Below are 19,466 nucleotides of genomic sequence, written 5' to 3' on the forward strand. Positions count from 1 at the left end.
AGGGACTCAAGATACAAAGGTTAGGATCACAATGCATCCACTACCCTGCCGGAAAACTGCCTCGGTCAGGGACTCAAGATATAAAGGTTGGGATCACAATGCATCCACTACCCTGCCGGAAAACTGCCTCGGTCAGGGACTCAAGATACAAAGGTTGGGATCACAATGCATCCACTATCCTGCCGGAAAACTGCCTCGAAAATCTCTTCTCAAATCACCTCAAGGAGTTCAAGAACTCAAACAAATGATGAAAAATATTGAAATGGGAAGAAAGGGGCATTTTCTGCCCAAAAAGTTAATGTTCACTCGTGTTACTGTTCACGCGTGTTTTATACAAATTTTCGAAAATCACCCTCAAGGTCATTACAGTTATAGACAAAAAGAAGGCCTTGTTTACTTTGACACATACTCGCCAGTAACAAGGATAACATCTATTCGGGTGTTAGTGGCACTTACAGTTATATATGATCTTGAAATCCATCAAATGAATGTTAAGACGGCTTTCTTCAATAGAGAATTGGAGGAAGAAATTTACATGGAACAACCTGAGGGTTTCATAGTTCCAGGTAAAGAAAGAAAAGTATGCAAACTTGTTAAGTCACTTTATGGACTTAAACAAGCACCTAAACAATGGCATGCGAAATTTGACCAAACAATGTTGGCAAATAGATTTAAGATTAATGAGTGTGACAAATGTGTTTACATTAAAAATACTCCAAATCACGAAGTCATTGTTTGTTTATATGTTGATGACATGTTGATAATGAGTAAAGACATTGCCAATGTAAATGCTACGAAGCGTATGCTTGCTAGCAAATTTGACATGAAAGACTTAGGGTTGTTGACTTGATCTTAGGAATTAAAATTCACAAAACTCCTCAAGGTCTAGCATTGTCTCAAACTCATTATATCCAAAAGGTACTTGAAAAATACAAGTACTTAAACTTCAAAAGTGTAAAGACACCAATTGATGTGAACCTTGATCTTGCTGAAAATAAAGGTGAAAGTCAAGCTCAATTGGATTATACAAGAGTGTTGGGAAGTTTGATGTACATTATGAACTGTACACGGCCAGACATAGCTTATGCTATAAGTAAATTGAGTCGATACACGAGTAATCCCAACCAAAATCATTGGATGGCAATGAAACGAGTTTTGGGGTATTTAGAACATACTCAAAACTTTGCTTTACATTACAATAAGTATCCAGCAGTTGTTGAAGGATATAGTGATGCAAATTGGATTACTCGGTCAACTGAAACTAAATCTACAAGTGGATACGTTTTCACCATTGGTGGAGGAGCGGTATCTTGGAAATCTTCCAAACAAACATGTATAGCTCGCTCTACAATGGAGTCTGAGTTTATAGCCTTAGACAAGGCTGGTGAAGAAGCAGAATGGCTTCGAAATTTCTTAGAAGATATTCCATTTTGGCCCAAACCAATGGCTTCTATATGCATATATTGTGATAGTCAAGCTGCGATAGGAAGAGCTGGGAGCGTTATGTACAACGGTAAGTCTCATCACATACGACGAAGATATAATACCATTAGGCAATTACTCTCTAGTGGAATTATCATAATTGACTATGTAAAGTCAAAAGATAATATCTCGGATCCACTTACAAAAGGCCTAGCTAGAGAGGGAGTTGAGCGATCATCAAGGGGAATGGGACTATGGCCGAGGATAAATCATCATGGCGGTAAATCTACCTAGAAGACTGGAGATCCCATGATCTAGGTTCAAGGAGATCAAACAAAGTCATTGATGACGGTTCAACATTGTCAAAATAATTTTTATAATCCATTCTCATGATGCGACAATGTTCAGTAACAAGGATAAGGCATTAGGACATTTTAATAATATCTAAGTTTGATACAAGGCATATCAAATGGTGTTTCTATGGGATAACACATTTAGATATCACCTATGTAAGTGTGAAGTGTAAGCCGCTTCAAGGAGAATCCGATAAGGCCAGTTCTCTATGCACTTATGAACCAAGAAGTGTTCATGGCTGAAACGAACAAAACAATGACAACCAAAAACAGTTAAAGGGTTGATTGTGTGACTTATGTTGTCTAGGTATACACCAAAACTCAACGGTTCAAAGATATCAAATCTACCGATTGACCGAGTATATCCGATATATGTTCACTACGGAAAGTTCAAAGGAAAACCTACTTATCCAGATGCAATTAATTCTTACTTACAAATTACACAGTTTTTCATGCATATGTTTTAACAATAGTCATTCCCTATTCATGTGGCGGATTGTTAGGTTTTAAAGGTGTGAATAGGAAATGAAAGATTGTGATCTTTACAAAAGGTTGTGACCGTTCCAAAAGGTTGTGACTTTTCAACAAAAGTTGTGACTTTTTTGAAGAGTTGCGACTTTTATGAAAGGTTGTGACTTTTGTGAAGGATTGTGACTTTTCCGATAAGCCACAATAAGCACATGTTCACACTACCCTTTGTTGTCTATAAATAGAGGATTTTTCTCTCATTTTTTTTTACATTTTGAATTCTCCCTCTTCTGCATATATTTTCTTACAAATAAAGTTGAGTCTTTGTGTGATTTTGTTGCTGGCTTTTGAGTTCGCTGAAATTATTGAAGTTTGAGGTACCGCTACTTCTTTAATAGTCTATCCATTTTATCTTGGGAGGAAATAATCCTTAACCTCGAGTACAGTGATGGGATTAAATTCCTTAAGGACACACAGTGAATTATGTGGACTCGGATACTATTTTTTTATTTTTCTTATTTGTTGTTTCTGGTATGCTTACCTTAATATAGGAGGGATAACAAAATATTACGTAATCAAAATTACTTTTAATGCATTATAAAATAACTATTTTAATCCTTCATATAATTACATATCACGTAATCGACCTGCACCACTACTTTTAAGATTTAGGATTAAAATGACCATATTTTCATATAGTAAAAATTATTTCAGTTACATAGTATATATAAAGGATAAAAAGGATTATCTTTTCTATACACTATAAATTATTTCAATTATGTGATATATATGAGAAACAAAAATAACTATTTTTTTACATATTAAAAATTATTTCAATTACGTGATACATATAAAAAATTAAAATAATCCAATCCTTATACATTAAGGACCATTTTATCATTTTATCGACCATATCCCATATATACTGATTAGTAGTATGAATGAATCTTTATTTACAATTTAATATGCAAATATTGAGATAATAATAATAATAATAATAATAATAATAATAATAATAATAATAATAATAATTATTATTATTATTATTATTATTATTATTATTATTGAGATAGTGTTTAATATATTATTCTTTTATTTATTATAAATCATATATTTGACTATTATTAACAATTAAGCTTCAATTCATGGTGATGGTACAAGAAATATATTTTTAAAAAGGAATATAGGAAAGTTGTCCATGTGCAATGTGTGAAGACCAACTTAGGCAGCAATTTTCGATAAGTCTTTCTGAATCGAAAAAAACAAGGAGTTGATTCATATAACGAAAAAACGTACTTAATAAATGAATCTAATCGAGCTCGCCATGAATATAGAACCTAACAATACCTAATTCAAGCGCAACAATACCTAATCTGAGCCCAACAGTTATGCATGTATTAAAAATGAATAATTGATTATTCGCAAAATATATTGATCCCAATTTTAAATAAGATTTTCTTTAAAAGAATTATTGAAAATTTATTGAATCATATGAAAATAGAAGAGAAACCCGAAATGATCAAGATGGCTTTGAAAAATTTAAATAAAAAATTGATACGATATAATATGTTAAAATAATCGATCGAATCGTATCACTGACACAGTGATGCATCAACTTGGCCAAGAGCATTTTACACACTTTACAAGAGCTACTCCTATTTAATATCCTTACCAGCAACACCAACCCACCTACTAACTGTACTACCTTTAAATACACACATTATAGAGTTCCAAAATTAATAAAATACAATTAATTATCCAACTGCCAGAGTAATTCCTCAAACTTTATGAGTTCGAGTTCGAATTCTATCAATAATTGATAAACTATAATTATTTAGTGATTTCTTATTACACATACAAGATTTAAATTAAGTTTATTGGATTCAGATGAACCTGTAACTCCAACACAACACAAGCCCTTGTTGGTAATTCTGAAGATCTGCTACACTTACGGTGTATTTGGTATGACGGGAAATATTTTCTAAAAATTTTATTTTTTGAAAAACAAGTGTTCTTTTTTTAAAAAAAAAATTGTTGTTTGGTTAGAACGAAAAAAACATCATCTTAGGAGAATTTAAGTATAATCTAGATAAATACTATGACATTAAATCCGGATCAAATCGAGATAAGGGGTAGAGTTGGTATCAAGAGTCGAGGGAGTCAGGGTTAGGGTCGGGAGTCAAATCTTCAATCAAAACTCGAGTCTCGAATCAAGGTCGTTGAAAGAGAATTTTGAAAAATATTTTTCTTACTTTACGCAAAAAACTAGTTTTGCTTAAATTAGAGAAAAAATAATCCATTTGAAAAATGTTTCCCAAAATATTTAAGCCCGACCTTTGAAATATGAAATTAGCCTATTTTTATGTGAACTTTGACCATTTGAGACTTGTTTATTATATTGCAATGACCACTACACAGACATCAATTCACTGCTCTTGCTCCATGGTATTAACAAGGCCAAATGAAGCAAAACTAGAATTTTAAATTTATGAGGTCTGAATTCTAGAAAAGATAATTTACAGAATTCAAACCAACAAAGTTTTTTAAGTTTATGAGTTTTGAATTCTAGAAAAGATAATTTACAGAATTCAAACCAACAAAGTTTTTTAAGTTTATGAGTTCTGAATTCTAGAAAAGATAATTTACAGGATTCAAACCAACAAAGTTTTGCCGAACCGTAAGCAGAACTGTAGCTCCGTCCGTCCCTGTTCAAATGTCATGATATCTTAATGAGCATCTATCACATATCAGAGGATCAAACTACACTTTCTTTGAGTAAAAGAATCTGTCCTTTCATGAAGAAACAGAAAAAGGTGAAATATACTTATTTTTTGAGAAAGAACAATGGCAAAACAGCCCATTGGTTATTCATGGCAAGCACATAAGTTGCAAGAACAAGCCATGTTGTGATATCTTTTTAATCCCTGTAGTATCTTGTAGTAAGTAGTATCTACGAACGACGAGCTAGTTTTGCTCAGGAGACCAAGCATTGGCTTCAACCCAATTGAAAGCTATCGGGCTCAAGAAGGCGTCAGGTAAGCCGAAGGAACTGACCAAGGAAAGTGCATGTGGCCTTAGTTCACTGCAAAGCTTTGCAACTTCTTTTCTCACCATTGCAGCATTGTCTGTCGACAAGTACCCATATCGGAGGAATGCAGCATCCTCTTCTAGGGTGACCAGAGTGTACATCGATCTGACGAGATCCAAAACGTTCTGCAAGAGAATTCACGGTTTAATACAAACACGATTTTTTTATATTTATACATACGACATTAGAAAACTCAATTATCATATTTTCATTACGCGCGCAAAGGTAGAACATTCTGATTATTTATTGGCATCACGACGTATCATGACTTGGTTCACTGCACCTACCCCTCTTTAGTTAAATAGTTGTGTCTAACGACTATAAAAATTATCTGAAAGACATTTGTCAGTACCTTAAGGGGGGCAGATGTGACGGTTTCCTCTGCGTCGAGGAAAATATGGAGAACTGCTCTGTCTGAGAAGGCTCTCCCCAGGTCTTCAGCAAGCTGATAATTCTGTCAAGGGGGAATCATTGATATGTTATATTTGCACCCAATACAAGTTGAATTAGAGAAGAACGAAACGAAGAGTATGCTTACCAAATTAAAAGCAAATTCTTTGCTTTTTCCCTGTGCCTGGCATAGGGAAACTTCAGCAGCAAAACGTTCCAACAGGTCTCGTTCCCGTAGGCAGAATATGTCGTTCTGGAATACAGGCAATCAGAACTTCTAACCTGATAAATGATTTGTCTAAAATGAAAAAGAAACAAAAGTTGTGTTACCTGGAACTGGGCTTGCCTCATCGTAGAACTTGTGAGTGTTGAAGATATGACGGGACGAGAGGCGTTCATGTGTTCTAATCCCAATCCTTTGAACGGCTTCTTACTCCTTTTGGCTGCCACATATTCCCCAAATAGAGCCTTGCTAACCTGCCATTACAGTTTCTCCACCGAACAACAAAGTTACCAAATGACTATGCAAGGAGATCATCAATAACGTGCCTGCAGACTGTAGAGTCAGTCAATGCTGAATGCTGAAGTCAATCTATTGCTACGAGATAAGATAACTACTGAAATATCTCCTTTCACCTACTGCTTCTTCGATAATCCTATCAACTTTTCAAGTCAACCAACATGCTCTTGAGAGTGTTACAAATTCTTTTTACAAAAGAATCACGGAAGAAAACGTTACTGTTTCATTTTTATCCAAGTCAGAAGAAACTATATATGTACTACAACAACAACATACACAATGTAATCCCACAAGTGAGGTTTGGGAGGGTAGGATGTACGCAGACCTTATCTCTACCTTTGTGGGGTAGAGAGATGGTTTTTGATAGACCTTTGCCTCAAAAGGAAAGATTTTGAAGCAGGATTGCAAGAAAAAGTATGCAAGAAAAAGTATGACAGTAAAATAGCAAGGTACAAAGCAAATGCAGCATCGAAGAATGAGAGACTATGTGACTACTATATAATACTCTACTAATAAGGAGAGGAGGAGGCTAACCTCCTATCTTTCCCACATAAAGCCTGAAAACTTAGGCTGCCTACTAACCTTTTACCCTAATCAATGACCTACATATGTACCATACTTCGTAAAACAAATAGCTTTTTTAATCATACCTGTTGCATAAGAACATTGTTGTCACCCTCAAAAGTAGACTGCACGTCATATTCACCTTTTAGCTGGCCAATCCGATTTTCAGTCTTCAACCCTTGGCCTCCACAGGCTTCACGACATTCCTGATTCAATATTTAAAGAATCGTACATCGTTCGGAAGAAAGTTAATCGTTAATAATCCAAGTTTTTCCTGTGCATACTACCTGAAGAGTTCGCATGTTATGCCAACTTGCAGTAACTTTAAATGCACTTGAAACAACATGAATAACTTTGTTCATCTCAGGTGTCCTCTTGACGTACATTATTTTCAAGTGGTTAGCAGCAAAGCTCATAGCATATCTGCGAAGAGACAAAGTTGGGTTAATTAACTAGGGAGACCATAAAGTTAGACCGACATAGCTGACAAGTCAAGATATATAGATGAGTGCCAAAATGGCAGACTGCACGGTAGATTTTAACAAATGATGATAAGCTTGCAGAAGTACAGTAGCTGATAATAGAAAAAAATTGGCCCCAAGGGTGGGGGGTGGGGGGATGCTGATCTAAGTGACTCTGAGAACATACTATAAGAAAAACACGACAAATTAGTAAAGGAAAAAAATTGGACCATATTCTCAAAAGGCTTATTATAAAACAAGTTTCAACTAGCAGGCATAGAAGAGTTTCTATACTTACTTACAGCCAAAAAGTTAACTCCAGAGCGACAAAATGGACATTAGAAAAGTTAAAAATTATGCTTCATTTTAAAGAGAAAACAACAAATAGTTTTTGGTTATTTTGTCGATGTATAGCTGTCGAAAGAAACAAAATAAAGGGGGAAAACCATAAACAAAGAATAATAGTACAAAGAGATCAATGGAAAGAATGCATGGTAGAATAAAAAATTTAGTGCATTTCCGTCAGCATTTACGTTTTTGCAAGAAGAGGAAGAAGTCGCCGTTGATGGCTTGGGTAATCAAGTATAAGAACTTCTGGTCCATTAGGAGTAACTGAAAACGCTCTCCTTGTCAGCGAGTATCTTATCGCAGTTGCCAGACCAATCTGACAAAGCATTAAGATGCCACAAATGAGTGGTAAACAAAATAAGTGTGTAGAAGCCACTGTTGCTTGTCATACCTTTGCGGAGTAAATTGCACTAACTGCAATTGTCACACGGCCAGATGTCAAAGGGGACAAAAATGCTGCAAATCTCTGAGAACAAATTGTTAAAATCCAGTCAGCATTATCCTCATCAATGTTTCTTGACGAACTATCAAAAGTGTAACAATCTCCTATAATCGTAAAGAATCACTAATAGATAAAAATATCCTTATTATGCTTACTTAGAAAAGACTTGCATTAATCAAGCACAACAAAAAATTAGGAATCATTGCCTTATACGAATTAAGTTTACCTGGTCAGGGTCCTTTATAGCAGTAAGATATTTCCCATCTGGAGAAACATCGGCCACTGAATTTAACAAATTTTCTCTGGGTACTCGGACATTGTCAAACCTGGAAAATGAGATTTCACAAAGAGCTTAGCTCCTAACCGCCAAAATGAAGCCATAAACTTTTAATACAATTTACTACACTTAAAGCCAAGTTCAAGTACAGCTCTTCTCTACCAGATTCTGCCATTGTCAACACCATTCAAGCCAATCTTGTGACCACAATCAGCTATACGGATGTTTGGACAAATGTCTCCATTTTCATCTCTTATCTGAGTGATAAAAGCATGGACACCTTGATTTTTCCCATCAATGATGAGCTGAGAGAAAACTATTGTATGTGTTGCATGCTACAATACGGTCAAGAGAAATGATGTCAATTTAGAATAAGGCTCAAGCAAGAGTTAGCAAGTTGACAAACGAAAAGCATCAATCAAATAAACACGCCAAAATTGTTTTTGAGAGGGAGTGTAGTTACATTAGCTGCGCCTCCAATCCAATACTTCTGAGCTGATTCACATGGAGTATTTATGACAAACTCTCCTGTGCTTGAATCATACGTTGTGACTGTTTCAATACCTCGAACCTGAACAGTACTTGAAAATATATTCAGTTAGAATTGCAGAAACAATGGATAATCATTTACTCCCTAAAGTTATATACTATATAATTAGACAACTTTCACATACATTACTTCCATGCCCCAACTCTGTCATCGAGAAGCAACCTTTAACCACGTAATCCTCTGTGTCCTTCAACCATTTATCATGATGTCGTTTGGTACCAAAAAACTGGATTGCACCGCCCCTGAATCAATCAACCAAAAAGCTCAATGATATTCTGCAAACCTAGAAATTTAATTTATGCAACACCAACCAACCAATCAAGATTGTCATCACAAGAAATTTATCCATTTAGATTCTTATTCATATTCCTATATTTATCTTTTTCGTGCAGTAGGTTGACCACCAATGGAAAAATCGTCCAATCATGTACTCTTCAAGAAAGCTCACTAACGTGCAGATACCTCACAAGTCCGACAGAAAATATAACATAGAATGTCTGTACAGAAAAATGCAATGTCTACTTCAATATAACCAGTTTCAAAAAAAATCAATGTCTACTTAGGTTGTACAAGTTAATCCAGAAATCAAGAATGTCCGTGCTCATCACATAGTATTGATTGACGAACGCGCAGTGGAGTTAACGATAGGCTAGAAGTTTGGAGAAAGACCCTAGAGTCTTAAAGTTTTCGGGTTAAGAAGGACTAAAACAGAGTACTTGGGAGTGCAAGTTACGTGACGTAACGCATGAGGCGGAGGTGGAAGAGAATGTTGATGCACAAATCATACCCAAGAAAGGGATCAAGTATCTTGGGTCCATAATCCAAGGAGATTGAGAGATTGATGTTGTTGATGTCGCATATTGTATTGGAGCGGGGTGGGAGAAATGGAGGCTCGCATCCAGGGTACTGTGTGATAAGAATGTGCTAGTAAGACCAAATTCTACGGAGTGGTGATTAGACCGATATTGTTGTATGGGACAAAGTGTTGGGAAATCAAAAATGTTCTGTCCAAAAGATGAACGTAGCAAAGATGAGGATGCTCAGATGGATGTGTGGGCAAATTAGGAGAGATATGATTAGAAACAAAGTTATAAGGGATAAGGTAGGAGTGGCCTCCGTAGTAGACAAGATGAGGGAGACGAGACTGAGATGATTCGGACATATAAAGAGGAGGTGTGTGCACTAGTAAGGAGGTGTGAGAGGTTTTTCTATAGTCGAAGTTATGAGAGGTAGAGGTAGGCTAAAGAAGAACGGAAGGGGGTGATTAGATAGGACATGACTCAATTTCAGCTAAGTATGGAGGTTGAGAATTAGAGTAAACAATTACTAGGTAGTCGAGTATTGCCGCACTAGGTACATAATGGACAAAAACATACCATAAAAGAAAATGGACTCCAAGCTTGATGCCAAAGGAATGATCAAAGATGGCAACACAATCCAAGAGAGCCAGTTTCCTCAACTCATCTTCAGGTCCTTTACCAGTCATCCATTTCTTGAAAACTCCATGTTCAAGAAGGTACCAAATCCTCCTCATGATAATTTCCCTTTGCTGTTCCTTAGAGTGATTGTAATCAGGTGAAACAAAAACTTTTCCACCCCTTTCTATTGAGTTAAAAAGATTGCTCTGTAACATCAGACCAAAAAGTCAGTCCCTTTCAACCAGATTATGACCATCCATGACCTTTCTCATCTCTTTTATGTCAAAAACAGCAGATGGCTCTGAAAGCTCAGGTGGGCTGTAGCTAAAACATGGGACTGATTGGAGTATCAAATTGGGTGTTGGAGTTTCTTGATTTAGGTGTCTACTGAGAACTTTTGTTCTGAAATTCACTTTCTCCATTGAAGAAGACAAAAGATTGGATTTTTTCCAATTTGAGAGAATTGAAGTGATGATTGATTTTGTTTGACAAATCAAGAAAACAGAGATAATAAGAAGGGATTAAAAAGGGAAACAATTTGGAATTTTCTATGAGAAATGTTGTACTTTAAGGTTGTTTGGTTGGTGGGGTAGGTGATTAATAATCTTAGGTTAGATTATTTTATGGGAAAATAATGCTCTATGTCTATTTTTAAAAATACTTGCACTATGTAACTTATGCTTTGTGTATAAACACATGATTTAATCTATATTTGTGTATAAATATCTTTTATACATTATTATACACTTTATACAAGGTGGATACATTATATATAACGATGCTTTCCCCAGTTATAATGTTGTATAATATTGTATATTGGACTACGTGACGTAATTATTTTCAAAAGCTGTATATTTTTGAAAATTTCTCTTATTTTATCTTAAATTTGAATAATAACAACAATAATAAATATTTGATGTCATGTTTGATTATGAATATTAATTTGTTTTTTTTTTGTACAAAATGGTGAAACTAGTTATTTCATGTAAAGGGTGGGATAACGCATCTCATGAAAAATTCTTATCTATCCCATCCATGCAACCAAATGATTTTCTAATTTATGTAATATGCTTTTTAATTTGGTTTAACTCAAATATAGTCTTTTTATATATTTAAAAAGTAAATTAAATTTGAATTATTTATTTAAAAAAATATATAATTTGTAACCATATAAATATTTATAATTTGTTCAATAACAAGTTTGTTTCAAAATAAGGAGGAGTCTTTAATGTAAATTGCAAACAAACCACAAGGTGGTATATAAACATAGTTTGAATAGGGTACAAGTCTTGTATTATGGAAAATAGATATGAGACTTGAGAACAAGAACATAGGTCTCGAGTTTAAGCCTCGGAAATGGTGAACTTGGTATGATCCAATGTAAGGTATGAGACTTGAATTCCACATCGGTATGGACATTACGATGTGCTTATGTGGTATTTATATAGTCTTAGGCTCTCACACCTCAATAACTAGCTTTTGGGTATGGTTCTCTCTGAACTGTATCAATTGTATCAAAGTCACCTACCACCATCCGTTCCCACGGTGTCATGGATGGAGACATCAGGGAAAAAGCCAGAATATTCACTAAAGATGTTTAAAATATGAAAACTCAAACAACAAAGACATTGAGGAGGGTTCAACATGTACTTTATATAGATCAAAAATAATTTAAATCACATATAAACTGTGTAATTTTCTAAGGCCGTACCTACTACTCATGGAGTCATGGTAGAGTGAAAGCTATTAGGATGTGGTTCCCCATAAGTTGTATGTCATTCTAAATAACCAATGGATATAATAAAAGGAACACAATATACATAGGGCAAAAGAACATACCATAGGAAAAAATGGACTCCAGTCTTGATGGCAAGTGAATGATCAAAGATGCCAAGACAATCCAAGAGACCCAATTTCCTCAACTCATCTTCAGGCCCTTTACCAGTCAGCCATTTCTTGAAAACCCCATGTTCAAGAAGGTACCCAATTCTCCTCATGGTGATTTCTCTTTGTTGTTCCTTAGATTGACTGTAATCAGGTGAAACAAACACTTTTCCACCTCTTTGAATAGGGTTAAACAGATTGCTCTGTAACATCAAACCAAAAAGCCAGTCCCTTTCAACCAAATTATGACCATCCATGAGCTTTCTCATCTCTTTTATGTCAAAAACAGCAGATGGCTCTGAAAGCTCAGGTGGGTTGTAGCTGAGACATGGGAAGGATTGGATTATCAAATTGGGTGATGCGGTTTCTTGATTTAGGTGACTGTTGATGATTTTGGTTCTGAAATTCACTTTCTCCATTGATGAAAAATGGGATTTTTGCATTCTTGATAGATCAAATCAAGAAAAGGGGAAAAGGGGGAAAAAGGGAGGAACTTGGAAAATGCTATAGTTTGTTTTAGAAGAAAATAAGGTTTAAATAAAGCATGGAGAGAGGTGGCATGACTTTGAGGACAAGATAAGTATGACAAGTGTGAAAACTCACCATTTAGTCAAATTAATTATTAGACAGTTTCATGTGATATAATTTAGTTTGATATGGAGATTAAGAAATAAAGAAAGATTTTTAAAATTTGTGATTTATAATAAGTTATAAGTATTTGGGTTGTTATAAATAATTTTATTAAGGATAAAATAGATATTCTAAAGCTAAACGGTTGTTGAATATCAAAATGTGTCATTTTTTTTTAAACTAATTAAAAAGAAAAGCGAATCATATAAATTGAGTAAGATGGAGAATTATTTTAGACATTGAAAGTAAAATTAATTATTTTTCCCATTTGACTCTTCATACTCTTCCGACTCAAATAAGCATCGTTTTAGCTCATTTTATGCTCATTAAGAAAACTAATAAGTAGAAGGTATAGTTTCCTATAAGGCCTCATTTGTTTTCACTAAAATTTAAACTCTAAATCTAAATACATATTTGAATAATTAAGATATTGTATCAAGATATGAACACTGAATGATTAGGATGGTTTGTTTTTCAACATCTTAATATACATAATAAAAATACAATTCAAATAAAAATTAATTAAATATTAAAAATTGGTAAAATAAAATTATGATTTGATAAAAAAATTCACTTATGCTTGCAAGTAATGGTGGAGATAGTTTGTAGTGGTGGTGGTGATTGTAGTTGTTAGTAGTTAGTAATGTTAGTGGTGATAATTGTGTCTGTGGAGGTGGTTGGTGTTTTGATGACTGTCACAATGATGGCGATTGATAGTGATGTTGATGGTTGTAAACTTGTAAAGGTGTCATTGGTTGATGTTTGTAGTCAGTGGCGGATCCAGAATTTTAAATAAGGGGGTTCAAAATCTAAATAAGTAGACACATGAACTAGTCGAATGGGGTTCGACATCTACTTTATATACATAAAAAAATGTTTTAACCATGTATAAATAATATAATTTTCTTCCGAAAGAGGTTCGGATGAACCCCTCGGCATAAGGTGGGTCCGCCACTGTTTGTAGTTGGTGACTGAAGAATGTGCAGTGATTGATAATGTGTTTGTGGTAGTTGGTGGCGGTGTTGGTTAAGATAATGGAGTTTGTTTGTAGTAGAGATTGACCAAAGTAATGATAGTGGCTGATAATAATGGTGGAGGTGGCGATGATGGTGAAAGCGATAATGACCGAAGAATGTATGGTGATAGTTGGCAGCAATGCTAGTTGTGATGACGAAATTTATTAGTAGTGGAAATTGATTGTAGTGATAGTGGAGGTGGCGGCAACTACAAAGATGGGTTGGTGGTGATAATTGATATAATTATAATGATAAATGAGATGAGTGTAGTAACAACTGATAATAGTTGTTAGCAATAGTAGTGATTGTAATGATAAAGGTGATTGGTGATAGATGATGATAATTAATAATAGAGGTAGTTAGTGACTTTTATTTGTATACCTAAGTGAAAATATCATACTTTAACGGAGGAGTTTAGTACACGACTAGCATTATTTCTGGCTTAATTGGTTACGAGATTAGCTATTAGTTATAAGAGATGTGTGGTCCATGAGTACTAGCGTGAGAGGGTTATTTATGATTTTTTTTTATTTTTTTTTTTGATAATTGATTGTATTAGAATCCGATTATTTTGAATTTATGTCGGAAAAGGCCCTATTTGGGGGATAACTCTTCATATCAAGGATTTTTTCACACCCAAAAGTTGAACTCGAGACATTTGATTAAGAAAGAATCAGTTTTATCCACTGGACCACATTTATTGATGGTGCTATTTACAATATTATGTTCATCTTTTCGTGTGATTTGCGATATTTTGTAAACCTTCTCTCGTCCAAGGATGTAACATTGCGATATTATAATTTATTCGAACTCAATATTATTTCTGACGCAAAATATAATTTTATATATAAATATTTAGTAAATTAAAATTGCACATCACAAAATAAGTCGATTTCTATGTTGTTGTAACTTATAACCTCATCAAACCTAATGAATATAGTATCTTTCGCTAACAAAAAAAAACATTTTGTGTCAATAGATTTTTTATATATTGTCGCAAAAATATTTAGCGATAATTGAATTAATATTATTGCATGCATTTAGAGTTGCTAAAACTTTTAACGACATTTATATAAAATATTGATTATAAATACTTATATTATATTACTGTCACTAAATATAATATAACGTTAATTATATTATTGTCGCTAAATCTATTATTTGTTATAGTAATTGTATCTTTCCCGAAGCCTTGAGATAAAAATGAAAAATTATAAATATTATCTTGTTCGAGCTAGACTAAAATATAAAAAGTAGTATATTATGCAATATATGCTTTATGCTAATAGAATATCTAAGTATTCTATTTGGTCATGAATTAATAATTAATATAAAATGAAATGTAAATGCAGTTTGTTGACGTGACCAACGGTCAATATATACTACGGAAGAAGGGCCTAAAATGGCCTTCAATTATTTGAATTGGTACAAAATTATTTTCCATTCACTTTTCGGCTCCCAAATATTCCCGGCGTCAATCTTTTGGCTCAAAAATATCCTTATTTCTGACGGTCCACACTTATTATGTGGATGAGAGGGTAATATTGTATTAAATCTCATAGTTTAAGGGTATTTTAGGCCCTAATCCGTTAAAATAATTTGAAATTACTTAATATATGAGTTCTAGTAAAATTGACCTAATTTTGAATTCCATGGTAAAATCACATTTCCCTCCTCTTCATTCCTCTCTCTTAAACTTCTTCTTGGATCTTGCCAATCATTTTAAATTTTATTTTTTTAAAACTTATGGCAAAATAAGGGAGGAAAAAAAAGAAAAAATATCGAGGACATTCATATAGAAATAATTAGTTCAATAGAAAATAATTTAATAACATCTTTTCTTTTGTGTGTACCCAAAATTCAAAATAAACAAATAAAAAATGACTTTTTCTCCTATCCCCACCCTACCCCACCATGATAATAATATAAATTAAAAGAATATGAATATGTAGGTTCATTTCAAGTTTCAGACTCTCAATCCTAATTAAGAATAGAGATTTAAAAAAAAATAGGGAATTGACAAGACGATTGGATAATTAATAGAAAATTTTATGTTAATAAAAAATAATAATTTTCTTTAATTAGATGGACATTTAGACGCAAATATTAGATAGATCCCAGTTATGAGTTCAGTTAAAATAAATTGGGTATTAATTTAAAATAGATCAATAGGAAAATATCATGAAATTAATAATTTTTTGAATATTATTTTCAAGTGTATCGAGTCAAAATATGAATTATATGTGATTTGTGTTATTTATTTGAGAAGAGTTTAAATTTGGACCAATCAGATTAGGCAACATAGTAAATAAATATTTAATAATTTTATTTTAGGGAAGATGTTAAAAATAAGGATAAATATGAGCCAAAGGGTTAACACCGAGGATATTTTTGAGCCAAAAAATTAACGTCAGAAGTATTTGATGACCGAAAGATGGATTGAGGATAATTTTGTACCAATTCAAATAATTAATGGGCATTTTAGACCCTTCTCAGTTCAGATTCCATCAATTACCAATATAAGAAAGATATTATATTTATATAATCAAGGTCAATTAACTAAATGTATGATTATATTAAGGCTTAATACTGATTTCACATATTTTAAATAATTAATTTAATATTGATGAATGAAATGATCCCAATAAGGACTAGATTCCCGGACATTTTGACTTTAGGAGATGATGAACAGCATATTGATCGGTTCAGTCAATTTTAAAGTTTATTGATTTAATTTATTAGTTATTGATTTATAAATATACTGAATTATTATAGAACTTATTAAATATTGATTTATTAATTATTAATTATTATTGGTTTAATCTTTAAAATTTTATATGTAAAAAAATTATTGAAATTATTTCAAAACACGATGAAAAATCAAACAAATCATGCACATGAGTTGACAATTAATATTTCATAGTTAGGTGAAAAAATTCTATTGATATCTTGTAGAATAATCGAGACTTTGAGATAATCAAAACTGAAAGTATGAAATTAAATCTTAAATCAAAAATTTTATAGACCAAATGATATAAATATAATGATTAATTTACTATTAGTACCGAATCAATACGTTAAATTTTTTTATCTTCTAACAGTTAAGAATCGATTACTCAATATTAAAAAATTAAAATTGTTACCAATAATATTTTTTTTGGTTCGGTTTGAACAATGAAAACTCACCATTTGGCCTTAATAATCTAAGTACTCACTTAATGATTAGTAGTCTGTTTGGATTGAATTATTTTTAACCAGTTTATAAGTTGAAAACTGCTTATAATTTTTTTTTAAAATAGGTGCAGATCAACTTCTTTTTTTTGACTTATAAGCTGTTTTCAACTTATAAACTGCTTAAAATAAGTTCATCCAAATAAATTCAACTATTTATTGAAACTTATTTTAAGCCCAAAATAATTTTAAGTTGACCAATCAAACACTCAAAAAAGCGGAAAACAACTTATAAGGACCAATTCAAACGGCCTCCGGGTGGATAATTGTGTATTTTTGGGAAACGTGCCACTTAATCTGTTTCTTGATCTAAATATTCTAATCCCATACACATGATCTTATCTTGTCCCATATTACAATGACAATTATTATATTTTATTCCAAGTACGTAATAATTATTTCATATATTTTAATTTATTTGTGATATTTTTATTTCAATTTTTTTTGAAAATAATATTATTTTTTAAATAATTTTTTTAATTTTATTTTTTTACGTGATATATTTAACAATATAAAATTTAAAGATATTTTAATATATTCATTATATTTTTAATTTAATTATTTAAAATCATAAAATTCAAAAAAAATAATTTACTTTTTTAATTTCATGTCAAGATAAAATTGAATAAATAAATTAAAATCGAAGGAATATGATAAAATTATTAGAATGTGATTAGTAATTAGTCATTGATTAATATTACTACTATTTAGAAGAGGCAACAAGCAAGCGTGTTTTCTTCAAAGTGAGTGCTTGTATGCCGGGTATTTCGTTAATATTTATACTTTTTTTATTTTATTTTTATTTTTATTTTAAAAAAATTGTTAAATATTTGAAATATATGTAAAGAGTATTATAAATTACTACTTTTTAGAAGAGGCTACAAGCAGACATGTCTTCACCAACATATCTGCTTGTATGCCAACGGTATTCCATTAATTTTTATACTTTATTTATTTTAATTTGTTTTTCTTATTTTTTTAATTTATTATATATTTTTAAAAAATAAGTAAAATGTACTATAAATTACAATATAGCAACTTAAAATATATTTAAAAGACTTATAATTTTTTTTGGTTGATTCTTCAAACTTCATTCGTGCCACATAAATTGAGAGAGAGAAAGTAACATATATTATCTAAAATGATGTAAAATTAAAGTACTATAAATTATAATAATTGTCAACTTAAAAATTTGACTGGCTCTTGAAATTCTATCAACGACACATAAATTAAAACAAAGTGAACAACATACATTATTAAAAATTACATTTAAAAAAAATTATAAATCACAATAATTAACAATTTTATATATATAAAAAAACATATTGACAAAGTATTGGCTCTCCAAATTCTATATGGTCACATATATTGAAACAAAAAAAATAAGAAAAAATGGCCCGTCGGCCTCTTTTTTTTTTTTTCTTAAATAAAAAGGGCCAAATTGGATATTGGCCATACCCTTCTCCTTATTTCTTTCAATTTTGTCATAATGGCTTCTTCTCCATCATATTCTTCTTCGATGTCATTCTACTTCTTCGTCGTCCCTTTCTTTTAAAAAAAAATTAAAAAATTAACGTACCAAAAACGTGAATCGTTTCAAGAAAATATATATCAAAATACTCAATACCAAAAACGTGAATCGTTTCAAGAAAATATATATCAAAATATTCAAAAACATCGAGATGATTTCATATCTAAAATTTGGGACTGTTTAGAGGTGATTTTGAATTGATCAAAATTAAATAGTCAGTGTATTTCATGTATAGTTAGCGTATACTTTATGTATAGTTAAATTATTTTTCAGCTTTTTGAATGTATCATAATGTATAGTCAGTGTATAGCTCGTGTATATGTAATCTATATTAATTTTTGGCTATTTTTTTATGTAAATAAAATATAATTATTATTTATTATAAACTAATTACTTTATTGTATATATATTTGAAATTAGCCCACAAAATAGCATACGTTGGGCCATGCTAACATAGGCTCTTGTATCTAGTTTTATGTAGAATCGCTCTCAAATTATTGAAAAAAATTATTATAATATTAATAATGATTAAACAAACAATAAAATTAAAAAAACTCGTTAATTATAAAGTTGTGTCGTAATGAACTATAGCCTTAAAAGCAATTTCAATCAAATTAGAATGTAAATTGTTGAAAGCGGTCTTTCTTCAAAATTCTACGACTCTTATAAACATATGCGCTCGCGAATTAAAATTTGAAATTCGTAGATAACAATTATTTAAAAAATAGAACAAGAAAATTATAAAGTCATTGGAATTTCTGTTAATATATAACAAGATGAGTATAATTCGAAAATTTTAAGAAAATAAGTAAATCATAATAAGAGAATCGAAAAGACGTTACATGAATTATAACTTATTTCATGACATTTCAT

The 19,466-nt window shown here is 31.8% G+C and overlaps 1 protein-coding gene and 1 pseudogene across 2 annotated transcripts; both read right to left on the bottom strand.

Moving 5' to 3' along the window:
* Positions 1–4,965: 4,965 nt before the first annotated feature.
* On the bottom strand, positions 4,966–12,714 carry LOC129876103 (acyl-coenzyme A oxidase 3, peroxisomal-like). 2 transcript variants are annotated; one of them, XM_055951426.1, is made up of 13 exons: positions 12,141–12,714; positions 9,008–9,125; positions 8,797–8,904; positions 8,496–8,668; positions 8,283–8,382; positions 8,006–8,080; positions 7,800–7,930; positions 7,093–7,228; positions 6,892–7,011; positions 6,052–6,198; positions 5,870–5,974; positions 5,684–5,785; positions 4,966–5,456 (listed from the first exon to the last, which is right to left on the bottom strand). In XM_055951426.1, the coding sequence occupies exons 1-13, from the start codon at positions 12,626–12,628 to the stop codon at positions 5,208–5,210; spliced, it is 2,052 nt and encodes a 683-aa protein (XP_055807401.1). In that variant the 5' UTR covers positions 12,629–12,714; the 3' UTR covers positions 4,966–5,207. The 2 variants fall into 2 exon arrangements, with proteins under 2 accessions (XP_055807401.1, XP_055807402.1); XM_055951427.1 differs by lacking the exon at positions 12,141–12,714 and having other exon boundaries at positions 8,797–8,914.
* On the bottom strand, positions 9,508–10,854 carry LOC129876104 (acyl-coenzyme A oxidase 3, peroxisomal-like; annotated as a pseudogene).
* Positions 12,715–19,466: the final 6,752 nt, after the last annotated feature.

The sequence above is a fragment of the Solanum dulcamara genome, chromosome 12 (genome assembly GCF_947179165.1).
Source record: "Solanum dulcamara chromosome 12, daSolDulc1.2, whole genome shotgun sequence".
Classification (NCBI taxonomy): Eukaryota; Viridiplantae; Streptophyta; class Magnoliopsida; order Solanales; family Solanaceae; genus Solanum; species Solanum dulcamara.

Bases quoted from the DNA above. Each gene is read 5' to 3' on its own strand.
- LOC129876103 (XM_055951426.1), bottom strand. From the start codon at position 12,628: ATGCAAAAATCCCATTTTTCATCAATGGAGAAAGTGAATTTCAGAACC. The intron at 9,126-12,140 runs GTATGTTCTTTT...TGATTGATTCAG, and splicing joins GGAGTCCATTTTTTCCTATG to GGGCGGTGCAATCCAGTTTT. The intron at 7,229-7,799 runs GTAAATGCTGAC...GTCTCTTCGCAG, and splicing joins CTTCCTCTTCTTGCAAAAAC to ATATGCTATGAGCTTTGCTG.